General features: G+C 39.8%; 1 protein-coding gene across 2 annotated transcripts in view; it reads left to right on the top strand.

Annotated features, from left to right (window-relative positions):
* The window catches only part of ghrb (growth hormone receptor b), a 31,614-nt gene extending 14,274 nt beyond the window's left edge, over positions 1-17,340 (top strand). For both annotated transcript variants that reach the window (XM_040000927.1, XM_040000928.1), the window contains exons 3-9: positions 8,249-8,384; positions 10,918-11,096; positions 12,473-12,651; positions 13,662-13,806; positions 13,979-14,069; positions 14,235-14,304; positions 16,279-17,340. In XM_040000927.1, coding sequence (XP_039856861.1) covers positions 8,249-8,384; positions 10,918-11,096; positions 12,473-12,651; positions 13,662-13,806; positions 13,979-14,069; positions 14,235-14,304; positions 16,279-17,124 — 1,646 coding nt within the window. In that variant the 3' untranslated portion in view covers positions 17,125-17,340. The remainder of the gene's footprint in view (positions 1-8,248; positions 8,385-10,917; positions 11,097-12,472; positions 12,652-13,661; positions 13,807-13,978; positions 14,070-14,234; positions 14,305-16,278) is intronic.
* Positions 17,341-17,916: the final 576 nt, after the last annotated feature.

Below are 17,916 nucleotides of genomic sequence, written 5' to 3'. Positions count from 1 at the left end.
CAGCTGTGGGAGGTACTACTTCTAGGAATTGAGTGGTCTCTGTAGGGGTCAACAAGTGTTTTTCCTCTTTGCTACTAGAGCACCACAGGGGATATTACTTAGAAATCAGGACATTTGCCGTTGATAAAACAGCATTTCCTCTCTTAGGAGGTTATATTGTTGCTTTTTGGCATGAATACACTGTTTTCCTGCCCATGATTTGCCCATAAAGCTTGTTGGGTCTCTAAAAGGCTGGAACTTTAATCACCGATAAGGGCTTCTTGGCTCTTAGCCAAGGAAGGAAATGGCTTTTCTAAATGTAGCGCGTAAGGCATTTCCCCCCTGAGAGTGCACTTATTGATGTCTGAGCATGTGAATCTCTGAATCACTGTTTTCGCTGTCTGCTCACAGGAAAGACATTAATGAAGGCTTCCCACCAATATGCTGAGCACAGGTTAACAGGTGCAATAAGGGGAAAAACATGAACTGATTAATTAGGTGGATTTGGTAAGTGTACGAGGCAGTCCGTCAAAAGGAAATTAATTTATCTGCTATTTCCCTTCAGAGCTAAAACATAACACATCTTATCAAAACAAATCACACAAGGGTGTTTTGTTTTACCCTGAAATAGGCTGCCAGGAGGCCTCTGAGAAATAAACATGCAGTAAACATGTTTACGCCGTAAGCTCGTGGCAGATCTGTAAGAGAAGCCCTGTAATGAGAACAAGCTGTAAGCTGATATTGCCATCTTGGAAACCGTCTGCGTGTTTTGTAGCTCTAATGATATCTGCTGCTCCAGAACTACTGCTCACATGTTTACTTACACCACAAGTGAACTCTGCTTGGTGGCTGCTAAGCAAACACAGCAGCACTTTTGATGCACAAGCACAAAAATGAAAACCCTTTGCAAGCCAGTCTAGTTTTTTTAATCACTTCTCTGCCTGCAAATGGCCCAACTACACAACATGTGTATAATACGCTAACGCGTTAACGAGCTAACTCGGTAACGGAGATTTGCCACGTTAATGCGGTTATGGCGTTAATGTCATTTTAACGAGATTAATGCTGACAGCACTAATTATATTATATTATTTGGTCGCAACTTATCTTAAACTCAAACAAATAACAGTGCAGCACCCCATTTGCTTTTTCCTTTTAAGACCATTTTAAGCAGGGAAGCTGTGCTTTTACCAAATCAAATCATGATTATTTCACAGCAATGTTGTTACCATCGATTGAGTAATAATTTCACCTCTTATCATTTTATTGGGCCATAATTAAAGTCGCATTCATTTGAAAGCACTTTATTGTTTTAGCTGGTGGAGCTGAATGAATTACGATTAATTTGCAACCTGCTGGGCATTCTGACTAATAACATGCCTTATTTAGAAGTTATTACATATCCACATAGTGTTACTGATTGACCAGAATGGTCAGCATACCTTCTGCCCATTGAAACAAGAGTATTATTTAACACTTTTCATGGCATCAGTAATCTCCTTTTTTAATTCGAATCATACAGAGACCATATTCAAACCTCTGTGTCATTGTTTTATGCAAGCTATACTTCCCCAGTCATGTGCCTACATGTCCCTTGAGATCATAGATTATATATGAAGCTAGATAAGATAGATGGTGTCACTGTGGTGGTAGAAACACACTTCGAGTCAGAAACATTCGAGGAAAACCGTTTGAGGGTCAACACATGAGATGCAGATAGCTATTTTTGCATTTTGAATGAAATTACGCACTTTACAAGATGACTTTGTGTATATCAAACTACAGTATATCACTCTTTCCAAGGTTAAGATTTTCCATGCCGGCACTACAGTCATGTGAAAAACCGAGTGAAAAACTAAGTACATCCTTGCTGCTTCCATTATTAACAAGCGTGACTAGCTTTTTTGGGGGTAAAAAAAAGAAGGAAAAAAAAGAAGAGGTTTTGACATGTTGCCGGTCTGGAGCATCCAGGTTCATGTTAGCACAATGCCAGAATTTTTTTTTTCCAGGAATGGATACCCAGCAATTCTACCCCAAGGTCATACTGTGTAATACTCAGAAAAACTGTAAAACCTCCCCCGAGCTAGATCCTAAAATCTGCAGGCCTCAGTTAGCATGTGAAATGCTTGACAGTACAATTAGAGAAAGACTGAACAAGTCCAGCTTGTTTGGAAGGGTTTCTTGGAAAAAAGAAAACTCTTCTTCTCTCTAAAAAGAACATGGCAGCATGGTTTAGGTTTGCATCTAAGTTGCATCTGAACAAACCCAAAGGCATCTGGAACAATGTCCTGCCATAATACATGCAGATCACCACACCTCATACCAACTATCAAGCATGGTGGTGGAGGGGTGGTGATTTGGGCATCTTGCGGTCATTGAGTTGTCCGTGAAGTCCTTTGTATTCAAAAATATTGTGTCTGACTGCAAAAGTGTGTCAGTGATCCAAAGTACATCAGCAAATCTGCAAGTTACTCATTTATACAAAAGGATCTACAACACCCCCCCGGAGACAGGCACACGCAGGCGCGCGCGCGCACACGCACACACACACACACACACACACACACACACACACACACACACACACACACACACACACACACACACACACACACACACACACAATTTCTGTCAATGATTAACATTACAAGGAGATCAAAGTTGAATTTCACTTTAAGTGCAATTGCATCAGAAAGTTCTTATTTGTTGATTTTTTTTTTCTTTTAAAAAAGGAAAAACAAATATCTGCATTGCTCCGCCTACCGTCAGTGGGGCCCTGCCTACAATTTAAGAGTGATTAATAATAATTAATATGAAGTAATGTTCTTGAACGCTCACATTCAAGCGCATACCAACTCAAAGAAATGTTCCATGTTTTCATTTATCACTAAACTGAGCTACAGGAATCCACCACATAGCTGAGTGTCAAATTAATTATTCTCTTAATCCTGACACAGTTCTAAGGAGGAGCAGGGGATCGAATACACAGGTCATTCTTAACCCGTGACGGCTTTTTCTCTGAAGCAGGCCAAAGCTATTCATCTGCTGCCTCTCAGAGTCATCTCATTGTCACACTTCTATCTCATGTTTTATCCTCTCGGACATGTTGATGTAGTCAGCTGCCTGCGGCTCTACTGCTGTGTTTACCTAACAGCCTGTTTTGTTTTGTTTTTAAAAAAAAAAAAAAAAAAAAAAAGCTCTCAGCTTTCTATTTAAAAGGACACCTACTTGACATTTCACAAACATATCCCCATTCTCCCATGCAGACTGCTGTCCATACACGCCCTATTTAGCCAAAGCAAGTCACTTTTAACCACCCAAGTCAACAAAATACACAAAATAGATAGCCCCAACATACAAGATGTACTTTGCTGTGTCTCCCAGCACAGACTCAAGATTCCAGGAGACGGGCGGTTAATTCTAGGAGCTGGACAAGGCTGTAGAAGGTCCTTAACCCATCAGCAGGATGGTATCTGCTCCTTTGTGGACGGAGGAACAGGATAAGAACTGCCAGAACTACAAAATGACCTTCAGCAGTCTGCTGTTGTGAATGTCTCTACATGCATAAAGGACACGGGGTCCATACAGACTACAGAATACAATTTTCATTTGCAATGAAATTTCAGCAAAATGGATTAACCTGCTGTGTATTCTTTTCATTTCTATCAAACAATGTAGCATCCTTTCAAATCTAACACATTGCCCAGTCCATATCAGTGTAGATATCCAGTGTTCCTTTGGATTTTTTTGACCAGTGTACAATAAAATAAAATTCAGGAAAATAATAAAAAACCAACATATAGTGTAAAAGGACATGATGGACACACAAAATTTAACTGTTTTTAAGATGACATAATACCGGCTTTTATTTGGTTTTCACTTGGAGGGAAAAAGACCAAAAAGTCACTCTTCCCATCAGCGCTGCTGATTTGTTTTGTGAAAGTCAGGAAAAATCAGCTGAAGCGCCAACATCCTTAATTATAAGTTTTGTGCATATGTGGATTAAAAAGTGCCTTTTTATTTGGCAAAACTAATTACCTTGTTTTGTTTTGTTTTTTTTAATTCCCACGTCCCTGATTTGATATCAAATATTATTAAAAAAGATGAACCCAAAAGCGGAGAGGCGGGCTGTTTTATTTATACCTTCATGCATGCAGATCTCTAACAGCAAGAGTCCAAAATAAAGAGAAAATAGAATCCAAAACTAAACTAGGAACGCTTGGAAGTAAACAGGTGGAGGACCACATGACACAACCACAAAAATGAGGATTGGATGCCTTTATACGGAGACACATAAGGGCTAATAAAAAACAGCTGAGAACGATCAGAAAAGGGCAAGGGTAGGAAGTAAAAGTGCACACAGTTTCTAAAGGAAGCAAACAGAAAAGAATACAAACATTTACCAAGTGCGACAAGAAAACATACTGAACATGTCTACACAAGAAGACAGGGGCGAGGAAACACTAAAAGACGAAGACAAACAGGGAACTAACTAAACAAAAACTCTGTAAAGACATCAGTAAATAAAGATAACACCTGAAGACTCAAACAACAAAGGTAGAAAAACAAGACACCATAAAGACTGAATAGGGAAGCTCAGAAAATAAACATGTCAAAACTTCTAAACACGAGGCACTAAATTAAAACTGCTCTACAAACAGTAAACTAGACACAGAGAATCCAAACCTAAAAATAACCAAACAAAATGCAGGGACTACGGTCCCTGTGGAGATGATACACAAATCACAAACAATATGAACAAAACTGAAAACCTTTCATTTAAAAAAAAAAAAAAAGGAACAAAGTGTAAACCAGGAGCTCCCAAAATTGTAGCACCAGTTAACAGCATTTTGTTTTAAGGTAAAATCTCTATAATATTGGAGAAAACCGTTGCCGATCTTGCTCTGAGCTGCACAGTGGTGGACTCTCAGGGAGGGGCAGCCATCTGGTGCGACTAGTTGGAAAGCGAGGGGAAGGTGCGAAGTTTAGCAGAGAGTGATGACAAACAGCACACAAAGGAAACATTTGGTCGGTTAGAGGCTTCATTAAACACACACCGGGAACACAAAGCTCCGGAAACCGAAACATCTGCAGGAAGGAACAAGAACAAAGCAAGTGAGACTTCATGGGGGAAAAGACACAAGGTTAATGGTTTATCATCATTATGAAAATATGATGATAAACAAGGACAGAGGGGAATAGGGGTGAGGTGCCCAGCACAAAATCACAGGAGGTCCTCCAGATTTGTAGTTTAAAGCCCAATCTGAAAAGTAGAGAGGGTACCTGCCTCCTGAACCTAAACTGAGAGTTTAGCTGATAGCTGAAGACTTCGTCTCCCGTTCCTCTTTTAGAAACTCTACGAACCACAAGCAAGCCAGCGGTCTGAGAGAGAATTGCTCCAGTGGGATAATATGATACTATGAGGTCTTTGAGATACGATCAGGTCTGGTCCTTAAGAACTTGGTATGTGAGGAGGACTTTAATGTCAAATCTGGATTTAGCAGGCAGCCAATGATGATATGGAAGAAATGTGATCTCTTTCCTAGTCTCTGTTAGTGCTTTCACTGCAGGATTCTGGATAACAATACAATTACAATACAATACAATTTTATTTATATAGCCCATTTAAAAACCAGATATATGCCAAAGTGCTTCACAGAAACCAATTAAGAGCAATAATAAATACAAGTAAATACAATAATAAAATGAAACTAACTAACTAACCAATGATACAGCAGGCATAGTAGGCACGAGCCGAAAGGCTGAAGGTTAAATCATAAAAACATTAATAAAAGCAAAAAAAGATAAGTTACAGTACACTTAAAAATGCAGGGTCTAGGAGGCAGGAAAGGCAAGGCTAAATAAATACTTTTTTAATCGAGATTTAAAAAATCGAATTTAATCAGCTGCATTAGGTAGTTTAAATCTGATCTATCCGAAAGGTCCTTTTCTGTTACGATGGGTACCCACTCTTCCTCCATTGCCCCTGTTACCTCTGGTGTCCCCCCAGGGTCTGTGCTAGGTTCTATGCTGTTCTCTTTATACTTGTTACCCTTGGGAATCTTTGCTAAATACAATTTTTTATTTTTAAATTAACTGAAAATTTTCCCCGATAAGTTGGGAATGAACAATCTTCTCTAGGATTTTAGACAGAAACAGGAGTTTGGAAATAGGTCTAAAGTCAGCAAGATCTTTCTGATCGAGGCAGCTCTTTTTGAGTATAGTTTGCACTACAGCATGTTTAAAAGCAGCCGGAACACAGCCCGATAACAATGACAGGCTAATTAGTGATAAAATATGGGGCCCGATAACGTTAAACCCATCTTTAATAATGCGAGATGGGTGGATGTCATGAACAGCGTTTGAGTGTTTTAGGTGATCAATTATACCCTTAAGAGTATGGAGTGAATCTGGATGAAACTGATTGAGGTTAGTGGAGCATCGTAAAGCTGGGGCCTGACTCATCACAGGCGGGTGCAAGACTCTTAGAGATAAGATTCTGCCTGCAAAATGATTTAAAAATTCTTCACAAAGAGCTAAGGCAGACGATCTAGGCATTTCAGGACAGGGATTAATCAATAAGTTAAAAGTTTTAAACAAAAAATGTGGATTGTGACTGTTATTTGTAATGACAGCCGACAGGAAAGCCACTTTAGCCAACTTAACAGATTTCTGAAATTCCAGGCGGGTCCTGCGAAGGATATCAAAAAACACCTGGAGCTTATCTTTTTTTCCACCATCTTTCAGCTTGGCGGCAAACGTGTCGTAGAGCACGTAAAGAGTCATTTAACCATGGCTGAGAGCAGCTTCCAAGCCATTTTACCTTTATAGGGGCCACGACGTCAAGTAAAGAGGAGCATGTATTCATTTAAACAGTAACGTATTGTGAAGGTTCAGACAGACTTAGTGGATTTTTAGTTAAATACTGAAAGTTTCTGGTGTCCCGTGCGACACCCATTTTGTGTCATCTTTGCACTGAAAGTTAGTTTAAGGCCTTGGTGTTCACTTTCAGAGCTCGTCATAGTAGATCTAAGGAGCTTGGAAAGAAGGTGACTGAACTTAGAACTGAGGAAGCTTCTTGGATGAGAGGTGAAACTTCAGGAAACTTAAAGAAGTCCACTAACCTTCTTTCCTTAGACTACCATGACCTGGATGACTGAGAACCGGCACACACATTCTTGTGTTTTAATATTTGTCTTTTTATTTGTTATTTGCTGTTGGGAAGTACTTTGAAATCCCCAGAAAGGTTCTATATAATATATATATATATATGCTAAATATATGTGTCTAAACGTTTGCATAACTATAAATTGTGAATGTGAACATATACACAGCATTTTGATATGAGTTCAGCATTTGCAGTAAATTGAAAAACAACACGTTTGTGCTTTAGGGTTAAAAAAAAAAAACCTGCTAATCTTTTCCACATAGTTTTGGAAACTGCCCACATTCAATCAAATTGCCAAGCCAAGTCCAAATCAGTTTTTATGACTACCACAAGAAAAGTCCCACGCATATCTTGCAGAGTGCAGTAGATATTTGGCGTCATCAGTATTGTTTAAACAAATGTTTAAAGTGATGTTATGTTACTGTGTTGCAGAAAGCATTGAATAAAGGGGCAAAATGACCTCATGGTTGAACGTGTTGAGCATGCACATCAGTGCTTGAAGAGAAAAAGAAGCAGTGCTAAATTACTAACTATATGCACTGAATATTATGCACCAGTTAAACTTTGGTTTCTGCATTAAATATGTTTTTCTTCATTCTGTACAGAAAAGACCAGTTAAACCACATTATGCTCACATTTTTCACCTTTGCATTGATCACAGTTCACACAGACAGGATCTGGGACAGAGTATCGTAAGGAAACTGCAGAAATGTGCTCTCTGCACACGTGTTTCGAGTTTATTCAGGCAGTAAAACAGATTCCCGGAGGTTCTTTCTGTGTAACTGTGTTTCTAGGTAAGGCAAAAGCAAATAGCTTGTTCCGTGAGCGTCGTGGCACTGAACTCTCCAGCTGCTGCTTTCTCTTAAAGAGCAATAAAATGACTTCCAGGAAACTGCTGATACTCGCCTTGTGGCTGCGCTCCTCAGTGGAGTTAGATTACCATTATTAGCTTGTCACTGAAGTGTATCTTTGCAATCCTCAAAAGCAACAAGATTTTATAACACTTGCAACAAGGAAAAGAAAAGAGAAGTAGATATTTGCTGTATTAAAGATAATTATGCGTAATCATCCCCTCTGTTCCTCTCTCCCCGTTTCCTTCAGTTCTCTCTGAGGGACGTCCACACCTCACTGGCTGTGCTTCCTCAGACATGATGACTTTCCGTTGCAGATGGAATGTTGGCCCTTTCCAGAATCTCTCTGATCCCAGAGCTCTCCGCTTATTCTACTTTATAAATGTGTAAGAAGAAAATATCTCTCATCACTACCAGAGTGCTTTTTTGGGAAAGATTAGGAAGGGGAAAAAAGAAGAAAAACATGGGACATAGGTGCCTGTTTTGTACAGGCATTCGCACATCTGCAGGTTCTTAAGCACAGCTTTAAAGAGTTTCTACACATATGTAGTGTGAGGAAAACGCCAGTTGTTTGCAGCCTTTGAAATGATTTTAAAGTATTAGAATAGAAGTATTTTTAGCCTGTTAAGTGAGCAAAAACACAGTAGAAACACTTTACAGGGAGTGCAGAATTATTAGGCAAATGAGTATTTTGTCCACATCATCCTCTTCATGCATGTTGTCTTACTCCAAGCTGTATAGGCTCGAAAGCCTACTACCAATTAAGCATATTAGGTGATGTGCATCTCTCTAATGAGAAGGGGTGTGGTCTAATGACATCAACACCCTATATCAGGTGTGCATAATTATTAGGCAACGTCCTTTCCTTTGGCAAAATGGGTCAAAAGAAGGACTTGACAGGCTCAGAAAAGTCAAAAATAGTGAGATATCTTGCAGAGGGATGCAGCAGTCTCAAAATTGCAAAGCTTCTGAAGCGTGATCATCGAACAATCAAGCGTTTCATTCAAAATAGTCAACAGCGTCGCAAGAAGCGTGTGGAAAAACCAAGGTGCAAAATAACTGCCCATGAACTGAGAAAAGTCAAGCGTGCAGCTGCCAAGATGCCACTTGCCACCAGTTTGGCCATATTTCAGAGCTGCAACATCACTGGAGCGCCCAAGAGCACAAGGTGTGCAATACTCAGAGACATGGCCAAGGTAAGAAAGGCTGAAAGACGACCACCACTGAACAAGACACACAAGCTGAAACGTCAAGACTGGGCCAAGAAATATCTCAAGACTGGTTTTTCTAAGGTTTTATGGACTGATGAAATGAGAGTGAGTCTTGATGGGCCAGATGGATGGGCCCGTGGCTGGATTGGTAAAGGGCAGAGAGCTCCAGTCCGACTCAGACGCCAGCAAGGTGGAGGTGGAGTACTGGTTTGGGCTGGTATCATCAAAGATGAGCTTGTGGGGCCTTTTCAGGTTGAGGATGGAGTCAAGCTCAACTCCCAGTCCTACTGCCAGTTTCTGGAAGACACCTTCTTCAAGCAGTGGTACAGGAAGAAGTCTGCATCCTTCAAGAAAAACATGATTTTCATGCAGGACAATGCTCCATCACACGCGTCCAAGTACTCCACAGCGTGGCTGGCAAGAAAGGGTATAAAAGAAGAAAAACTAATGACATGGCCTCCTTGTTCACCTGATCTGAACCCCATTGAGAACCTGTGGTCCATCATCAAATGTGAGATTTACAAGGAGGGAAAACAGTACACCTCTCTGAACAGTGTCTGGGAGGCTGTGGTTGCTGCTGCACGCAATGTTGATGGTGAACAGATCAAAACACTGACAGAATCCATGGATGGCAGGCTTTTGAGTGTCCTTGCAAAGAAAGGTGGCTATATTGGTCGCTGATTTGTTTTTGTTTTGTTTTTGAATGTCAGAAATGTATATTTGTGAATGTGGAGATGTTATATTGGTTTCACTGGTAAAAATAAATAATTGTAATGGGTATATATTTGTTTTTTGTTAAGTTGCCTAATAATTATGCACAGTAATAGTCACCTGCACACACAGATATCCCCCTAAAATAGCTAAAACTAAAAACTACTTCCAAGAACATTCAGCTTTGATATTAATGAGTTTTTTGGGTTCATTGAGAACATGGTTGTTGTTCAATAATAAAATTATTCCTCAAAAATACAACTTGCCTAATAATTCTGCACTCCCTGTATGTGTAGATAAACCATCATTTAGCTGCTTAGGTCAATCAAGGCCACTGGGTTTATACCTCCAATGCGTAAAATTTAAACTTATGGTGCAGACATTCACTCTGTTGACAAAGCAAAGTCCAGCTTATATTGTAACGTTTAACACGCCTAACTTCGGGCAGTTTACGCTTTATTGCCTTAAATACTCTTTTTAAGTACACACGTTTTCGCACAGGGAAAGTAAATTTTCTAATTGTCAGCAAATGCAATAAAAAGATAAAAGAGGAATAATGGAAATCCCAGTTCCAATCCATCTCCAGACTATCACCAGGCCGACCTGCACTACCTTCATGACCCATGAATCCTTTGGCTGTATTTTATGTGTTATCAGCTGTGTTGCTTGATTGTGAAACTAGGAAAAACTAGATAAATTGCTTTAATTTTACATACATGTCATACTTGATGAGTTCATATAATACAGTTGTTTATTCCTCAAAACTCAAACAGAATATTTAAAAGATTAGTTAATCATACTGCCTCTTTTCATTATTATCTATAATTCCCCTCAGAACAAAATGCCATTTATTAGCAGGGTAGGTCATAATCTTATCTGCAGATTACCATGAAATCGCATTTCATGCATACATGGGAACAACCCTTTTTTTGTGACCTTGCACTGCTCATGGATTTCTTAACTGACTAATGCACTGATCCTGTCCCCCACCATTCAGACCCCCTCATCTGTCTTCTAAAAATTGGAGTGAATGTCCTCACTACAGCAACGAGACGCCAAACGAGTGCTTTTTCGATCAGAACCACACCTCGGTCTGGACATATTACAACGTCCAGCTCCGCTCCAGGGATGAGACCATCCTCTATGATGAGAAGGGTTTCTTTGTTAATGACATTGGTGAGTTCACTGCCTCTTTACACACACTGAAATGATTATGTTAGAAAAGACTAATAAAAAGATACAGTTGTAAAGTTTTCGCATGTTACACTGTCACCACTTTTAACTGTCACAGCATCACAAGTACGCGAGGTGGATATATGACATTTTCAGGGGTGAACAATACTTTTGAGCTCTGTTACAAAATTTTGTTTCTGTTTGATCTTTTTCTTATAATTCACTAGAGAAAACTTCAAAAAGGGAATTTTTGGTTAACATAAAGGGTTATGGCCAAAGTTCAGGTCATCCCTCCTATGATTGCCTGTGCAATTATGGATAACATCTCCCATGAGTCTTAGCATTTGCATATTGTTCAGGCTTCATAGGAGCTGCAGAACAGGTTTAACAGAGCTACAGTGGTTTCTAGTGTCCTGCAGAATTGATTATAAAATGCTCTTGCTTGTATATGAGACTCGCTTACATGGTCAGGGCCTTGCTACATTTCTGATAATCTGTCACTTTACGTTATCCTCGACTCCTAAATTGTTACACATCCAGTATTCCTCAAAAAGAAAAACTGGGGATGCAGTTTTTCACCCGTCAGCCTGAAAGGTTTGGTTTATTGTCGTCACCCCGCCATGCGGCATATCTCTCACCTCTTCTCTCTGTGTGTCTGCTTTAGTGGTTTATTTATGAAGGACTTATCTGTATTGACGTTTGCAAAGGCCAATAAATGGAACATTTAAAAAATAGAGAAGAGACATATCTTCCAGCTTTTCCTCTAACGCCTCGTGCAGCTCAAAGTTTTTCACTTACTGTTGTGAAAACACTTAGTTAGGATCTTTATAGTGCACAGAGCACACATGACTTTCATCTACTGATAGTTTCATAACATTTTTTCTTCCCCCCCCCTTTTTTTTATTCTTTAGTCTAAGCCTATTTTCATAGAAATATCTACAACAATGTGCTTACAACTTTGTGCCAACTGTTTGGGAAAAACTCTTCCTGTTTCAACATGATTAAATCTGAACATTGACGGCGAGCCAAGCCATCAGTGGTTGACTTCACTAATTCTCTTGGGCCGAATGTGACTAAAGGCTTGATGTCAGGTTTTGAAATCTTGCTTCAGGATGACTTTCAGCCAAATTCCAAGCAGATGCGATTACAGCGGTTCATGTATTCCATTTGCTTTGTAAAAACAAGTTCAGCAATCATTTGCAATGTCCTGGTCTTTGCTTGCTTTCATGTAGGCAGTGAAAGAGACAGTCGAGGACAGTGATGTAAGGATCCGTCTGTTATTACTCAACAAATTAATTAGTTCAGTCCAGTGGAAGACTTCCTGACACCAGCCCCCTTACTGATGAAAAAGTGCTCTAAAGTGACCTTCTGTTCCGCAGTGCAACCGGATCCTCCTGTCAGCCTGAACTGGATGCTGCTGAATGTGAGTTTGACTGGCATCCACTATGACATACTGTTGAGCTGGAAGCCTCCTCCATCTTCAGGTGTGGAGACAGGGTGGATGAAGCTGCAGTATGAAGTTCAGCACCGTGACAACAGCTCCAGTGTGTGGGAAATGGTGGGTGTGTCATGAATCTAATACACAGCTCAAAAAAATTAAAGTAGCGCTTCAAACTTCTGGGGTATTTATCTGGTCAGTTAAATAGCAGAAGGGTTGTTAATCAGTTTCAGGTGCTTTGGTGTTATTAAAATTAACAACAGATGCACTAGAGGGGCAACAATGAGACAACCCCAATAACAGGAATTGTTTTACTGGTGGAGGCTACTAACATTTTTACCTCCTATTTTTTTGTTTTTTGTTTTTTTTGCTTGCAATTGTGTTTTTTTTTTTGCATTTGGCTAGGGTCAGTGTCACTATTGTTAGCATGCGGCAATACCTGGACTCTAAAGAGGTTGCACAAGTAGTCCAACCTCTGGCAATGGCCATCAATACAAGATGAGTACTGCCGAGGTACAAAATGCACTCCAACAGGCTACTGGTGTGAATGTCTCTAACCAAACAATCAGAAATGTCACGAGGGTAGCCTGTGGGCCTGACATCGATACCGCTGACTGGCCCCGAAATTCGCCTGACCTAAATCCAATAGTTATGTTTTGGTCAATCTGACACTGTCAGGTTGCACCTTCGAGCTCAGTGACTCCCAGATATGGGATAAGATCCCCCAGGACACCATCCATCATCTCGTTATGATGATGGTGTCAGTCATGCATACAACCACATGGAGGCCATACAAACTACCTGGTATCATTTTGAGTTGCTGCAGTTGAATTTTGGCAAAATGGACTTGCCTGCTTTGATTTTGATGTGTCTTTGAATTCGGCCCTCTGTAGGTTGATCATTTTCATTTCCATCAAATCCTTTCATTCCTAGCACCTTATCCCGGTACATATCAGTACAGATATCCAGCATGATTTGTTTTGGGGGTTGTTTTTAACCCATCGAGCTCTGATGCATTTTCAAAAAGTTTTTGGGGAGCGTGCACACTGGCTGATTTTGGTAATAATCTTTTTATTGTTGTCAAAGGAAACCTAAATGTCAGACTTTGAAACCTTATTTTTTCACCACAGGTTGACCCTGTTTTGAGTACAAGGTGCTCCCTTTACGGGCTTCAAACTAACATCAATCATGAGATCCGGGTTCGGTGCAAAATGATCGGTGGGAAAGAGTTTGGAGAATTCAGCAAATCTGTCTTCATTCACATCCCATCGAAAGGTAAACTCACTGTTTGACTCAGTGTTTGAACCGGGTGTAAACGGTGTTGTAAAGACTTTTCAGTTTTAGATCATCTTATATTTGTCATGAATTAACATTTGAGTACTATTTCACGTTTTATGTGAAGTTTAATGTGATTTTTTTTTTTGTGTGTGTCCATTGTTTTCATCAGTTTCAAGATTCCCCATGGTGGCTTTGCTCATCTTTGGTGCCTTGTGTTTAGTGGGAATCCTGATGTTGGTTATCATATCACAGCAAGAAAAGTAAGCATTTTAGATTTATTAGGCTTTTATGCTAAGCTGAAACGGTTTTGGCTGCTTAACTTTGAAAATCTACCACAGGCTCAGACGTCAATTGTGTTCACTGTTTTCTAATTTCTTCCGTGCATTGTGTGGAATTTACTATTCTTTTTTTATTTATTCCTCAAGGTGGATGGTTATCCTTTTGCCTCCTGTTCCTGGACCCAAAATTAAAGGAATTGACTCTGAACTTCTCAAGGTGCTTATCCAAAGTTGTGACACTTAAAATAGCTTGATTATCTTAATTACAAAAAAATAAATAAAATAAAAAAAATATATATATATATATATATTAGGGGTGCAACGATACACAAAATTCACGGTTCGGTTCGATACTTTGGTGTCACGGTTCGATATTTTTTCGATACAAAAAAAATGTTCATGCATTTTTAATTTGTCATTTATTAAAATTATAAATATATATTTTAACTCAAAAGTACAGTTTTTAAATTTAACCCTAACCCTTGTGCGTGTTTTTTATTTTGACAGCGAATGCGCACCTGCGGACCACTTATGTGCAGCCCTGGTTATTTAGCTCATCATATTGCAGCCACAGAAATTCTTTTGTCCATGAAACCATAAAGCTGCACTTTCTTTTTGCCTTATAGTCTGATTTGTCATAACTTCTCCGTTTTGTGGTAAGCTTTTCTTTGGCTGTCACTTCTTCACCCTGACCTGTCTTATTTGGCTCAGCAGAACTGAAATGCTTTTACACGCTCACTCACATAAGCTCAGCGATTCTCTGCGCGATCAACCTCTCACATGTTTAAGCTTGCTGCGGGAGATTTCACTTGTCATGTTTGCATAGTAAGCTAACGATTAATAAGACGATGTCAGAGGAATTGGTGCACAAATTATCATCACTCACAGATCAGTGCTGTCGCTCTCTATACACAGTTCGCACGATTGCAAAGTGAAAGCAAAAAAACAAGCGCAAATTCAAACGCGACTTCAATATGTCACATATTGACAGTGGCTCACCGATGCCAATGACATAATTACCCAGCTACATTTCTGAAAGAATGCAAAAGCATTGACATATATTTTTCCTACAATAGCCCGACGGGCAGGGAAGAGATAGATTTTGGTAGCCCGACTGAAAAAATCGCTAGCTCCGGGACGTTGGGCTAGCGATATTGCAAGCCCTGTATCTGATTGAGGAATCACTCATCTTTGGAAAAGAGAGTTTATTACAGAGAAATGGCTCTTTCCAAAATAAAAGCTATACTATCCGCTTCTTCTGGGCTATATTCTCAGCAGCATAAGGAGAATCATGTGCTAACAGCTGTCTAAATGACTCGGCTAAAGTTAGTAGCATGCTTGCTTTTTTTTGTCTGCTTCCACTTGTCTTTGCACTAGGATGATGTCGGCGTAAATGTGCAGTCATATTCGTTGTGTTCCCACTAGTGCTTTCAGGTTAATCTCGTTGAAATGACCTTAACGCCACAACACGGCAAATCTCCGTTAACGCGCTACCGCCGATCGCTCCGTGCATGGGGCTAGACAGCAAACACGTTAACGAGCTAACTGCGCTAACACACTAGTTCACACCAATGTAATTGAGCATTGCGTAGCACATCCAACATACTGTTTTACTTTAGTCCATGACTCGCTTACCTTCAGGGTCATACGTCACATGAAAACCAAAATAATTCCAAACGCCAGATCTGAATGAGGTTCAATTTGCCTGTTGCAAGGAGAGCTTAACTTCTGTCTCGCTAGCTTGCCCTGCGCTCTTCCTTCTGACTATGCTGTCTGTGTTGAGCGCTCAGTGGATCTGCGCTCGACAGTGCAGCCTAGGCGGAGTAGTCGAACACAGATTCACTGGGCGCTCAACACAGACAGCATCGTCAGAAGGAAAATTGATAAAATAAATTACAAATGTTGTATTGTTCGATACATATGCGTACCGAACCGAAAGCACTGTATCGAACGGTTCAATATCGATACGAATATCGTTGCACCCCTAATACATATATATATATATATATATATATATATATATATATATATATATATATATATATATATATATATATATATATATATATATATATATATATATATATATATTCGAATGACTCTACACTATGAGTACAGTCTACAGGTTAAAAACAAGACTTAAATTGCAATGATGGCCTCTAAGTGCATTGGTATATTTTCTTTCTCACAGAGTGGGAAGCTTAGGGAATTGACATCAATCCTGGGTGGTCCTCCTGATTTGAGGCCGGAGCTCTACAACTCCGACCCCTGGATGGAATTTATCGATCTGGACATTGAAGAGCAAAGCGACAGAGTGACAGAACTGGACACTGACTGTCTCATGAACCACCACCTGACTTCTAACTGCTCCCCACTATCACTTGTCTTCAGAGATGACGATTCAGGTCATGCAAGCTGCTGCGATCCAGATCTCCCATGCGACCTAGAACCATCACCTTTCCTTCCTCTGTTCCCAAATCTTGCCCTCAGTCAGGAGACATTATATGCAGCAACCTCCGAGCCAAGCTCTCCCATCCAAAGCTGCAACTCTGGGGAGCTTCCTTCATTCGTCACAGACAGAGACACTTTGTACACCCAGGTGAGTGAGGTGAGGTCATCGGGCAAGGTGTTGCTCTTACCTGAGGAACAGACCGAGGCGGAGAAAATGCCTAGTAAAGAGAAGGAGGACGAAATTGTGGTAGAGAAAGAGAAGAAAGAGTTTCAGCTCCTCGTGATGAATGCAGATCACAGAGACTACACTTCAGAGCTCAATGCAGGAAAAACAAGCCCAGAATTATCCACAGGGGACCTGACTGAACCCTGTAAAACATTTCCGTCACCTCCCTATGAATCAAACACCACCTCGCCCCCACCAATCCCTGCTCCTGTCTACACTGTGGTCGAAGGTGTTGATAGACAGAACAGTCTCTTACTGTCACCAAATTCAGCTCCAGCCCCACATCTGATAATTCCAAAGAACATGCCGACACCAGACGGCTACCTGACCGCTAACCTTCTGGGAAGTATCACACCGTAATTCAGTGTCGAAGTGTGCAAATTAAAAATCCGGAGGTTGAATGTTGACTGCATCCTTTGGCAGAGTTTTGTAAAGGAACTGAATAAAAATGTGTTTTACTCTGATTGTGGAAAAGGGAAGCATTAAAAGGGAACGCTCGAGCTGAAAACTGCTGCAGTCGAAAACCAGGTCTGCAACAACTTAACTAACCACCTTTGTTAAAGCCGTATTAACCAGTAAAAAAGTAAATATTGATTGCTTATGAAGTGCACCATCCAGTATACATGTATTTATTTTATTTGCATTTATAAGATTTAGTAAAAAAATTAATTTCCTTTCATCCCTGGTGGTCCCCTTTGTTTAAATCTTTGCTAATGTTTTGTCATTTGGTGCTGTAAGCCAAACAAGGACAAAAATGGATTGCAGGTGTACAATTCCCTGCAATATTTTAACGAGCAACACCTTCTATGCTACAGATTCACATTTTAATCAGTATTAATGTTAAAGGCGCCACGTCCTTGTGCATATTGTACATATGAAAAGACAATATTTGAAAAGAAACAAATAAATAACCTTCTTTTTGATTTTTTTTTTTTTTTTTTTTTGAATGACATTTTTTTATCTGTCAGATCAACTTTGCCTCAATGCAAACTCAATGCATTCAGTTCTGTGCTTTTCAAAATGCTCAGTGTATGTCAACATATTGATTCCTAAAAAAGAATAATAAAGCATGATTTATGTGTGACAGGATAAACAGGAGCTCAATGTAAGATGCTAGTTTAATATTAATATTATCACATATTGTGTTCTTAA

This window comes from Simochromis diagramma, unplaced genomic scaffold, assembly GCF_900408965.1.
Source record: "Simochromis diagramma unplaced genomic scaffold, fSimDia1.1 OVJJ01000596.1, whole genome shotgun sequence".
Classification (NCBI taxonomy): domain Eukaryota; kingdom Metazoa; phylum Chordata; class Actinopteri; order Cichliformes; family Cichlidae; genus Simochromis; species Simochromis diagramma.
Note: the sequence above shows the minus strand (reverse complement) of the source record. Positions and strands in the feature narration are given on the sequence as shown.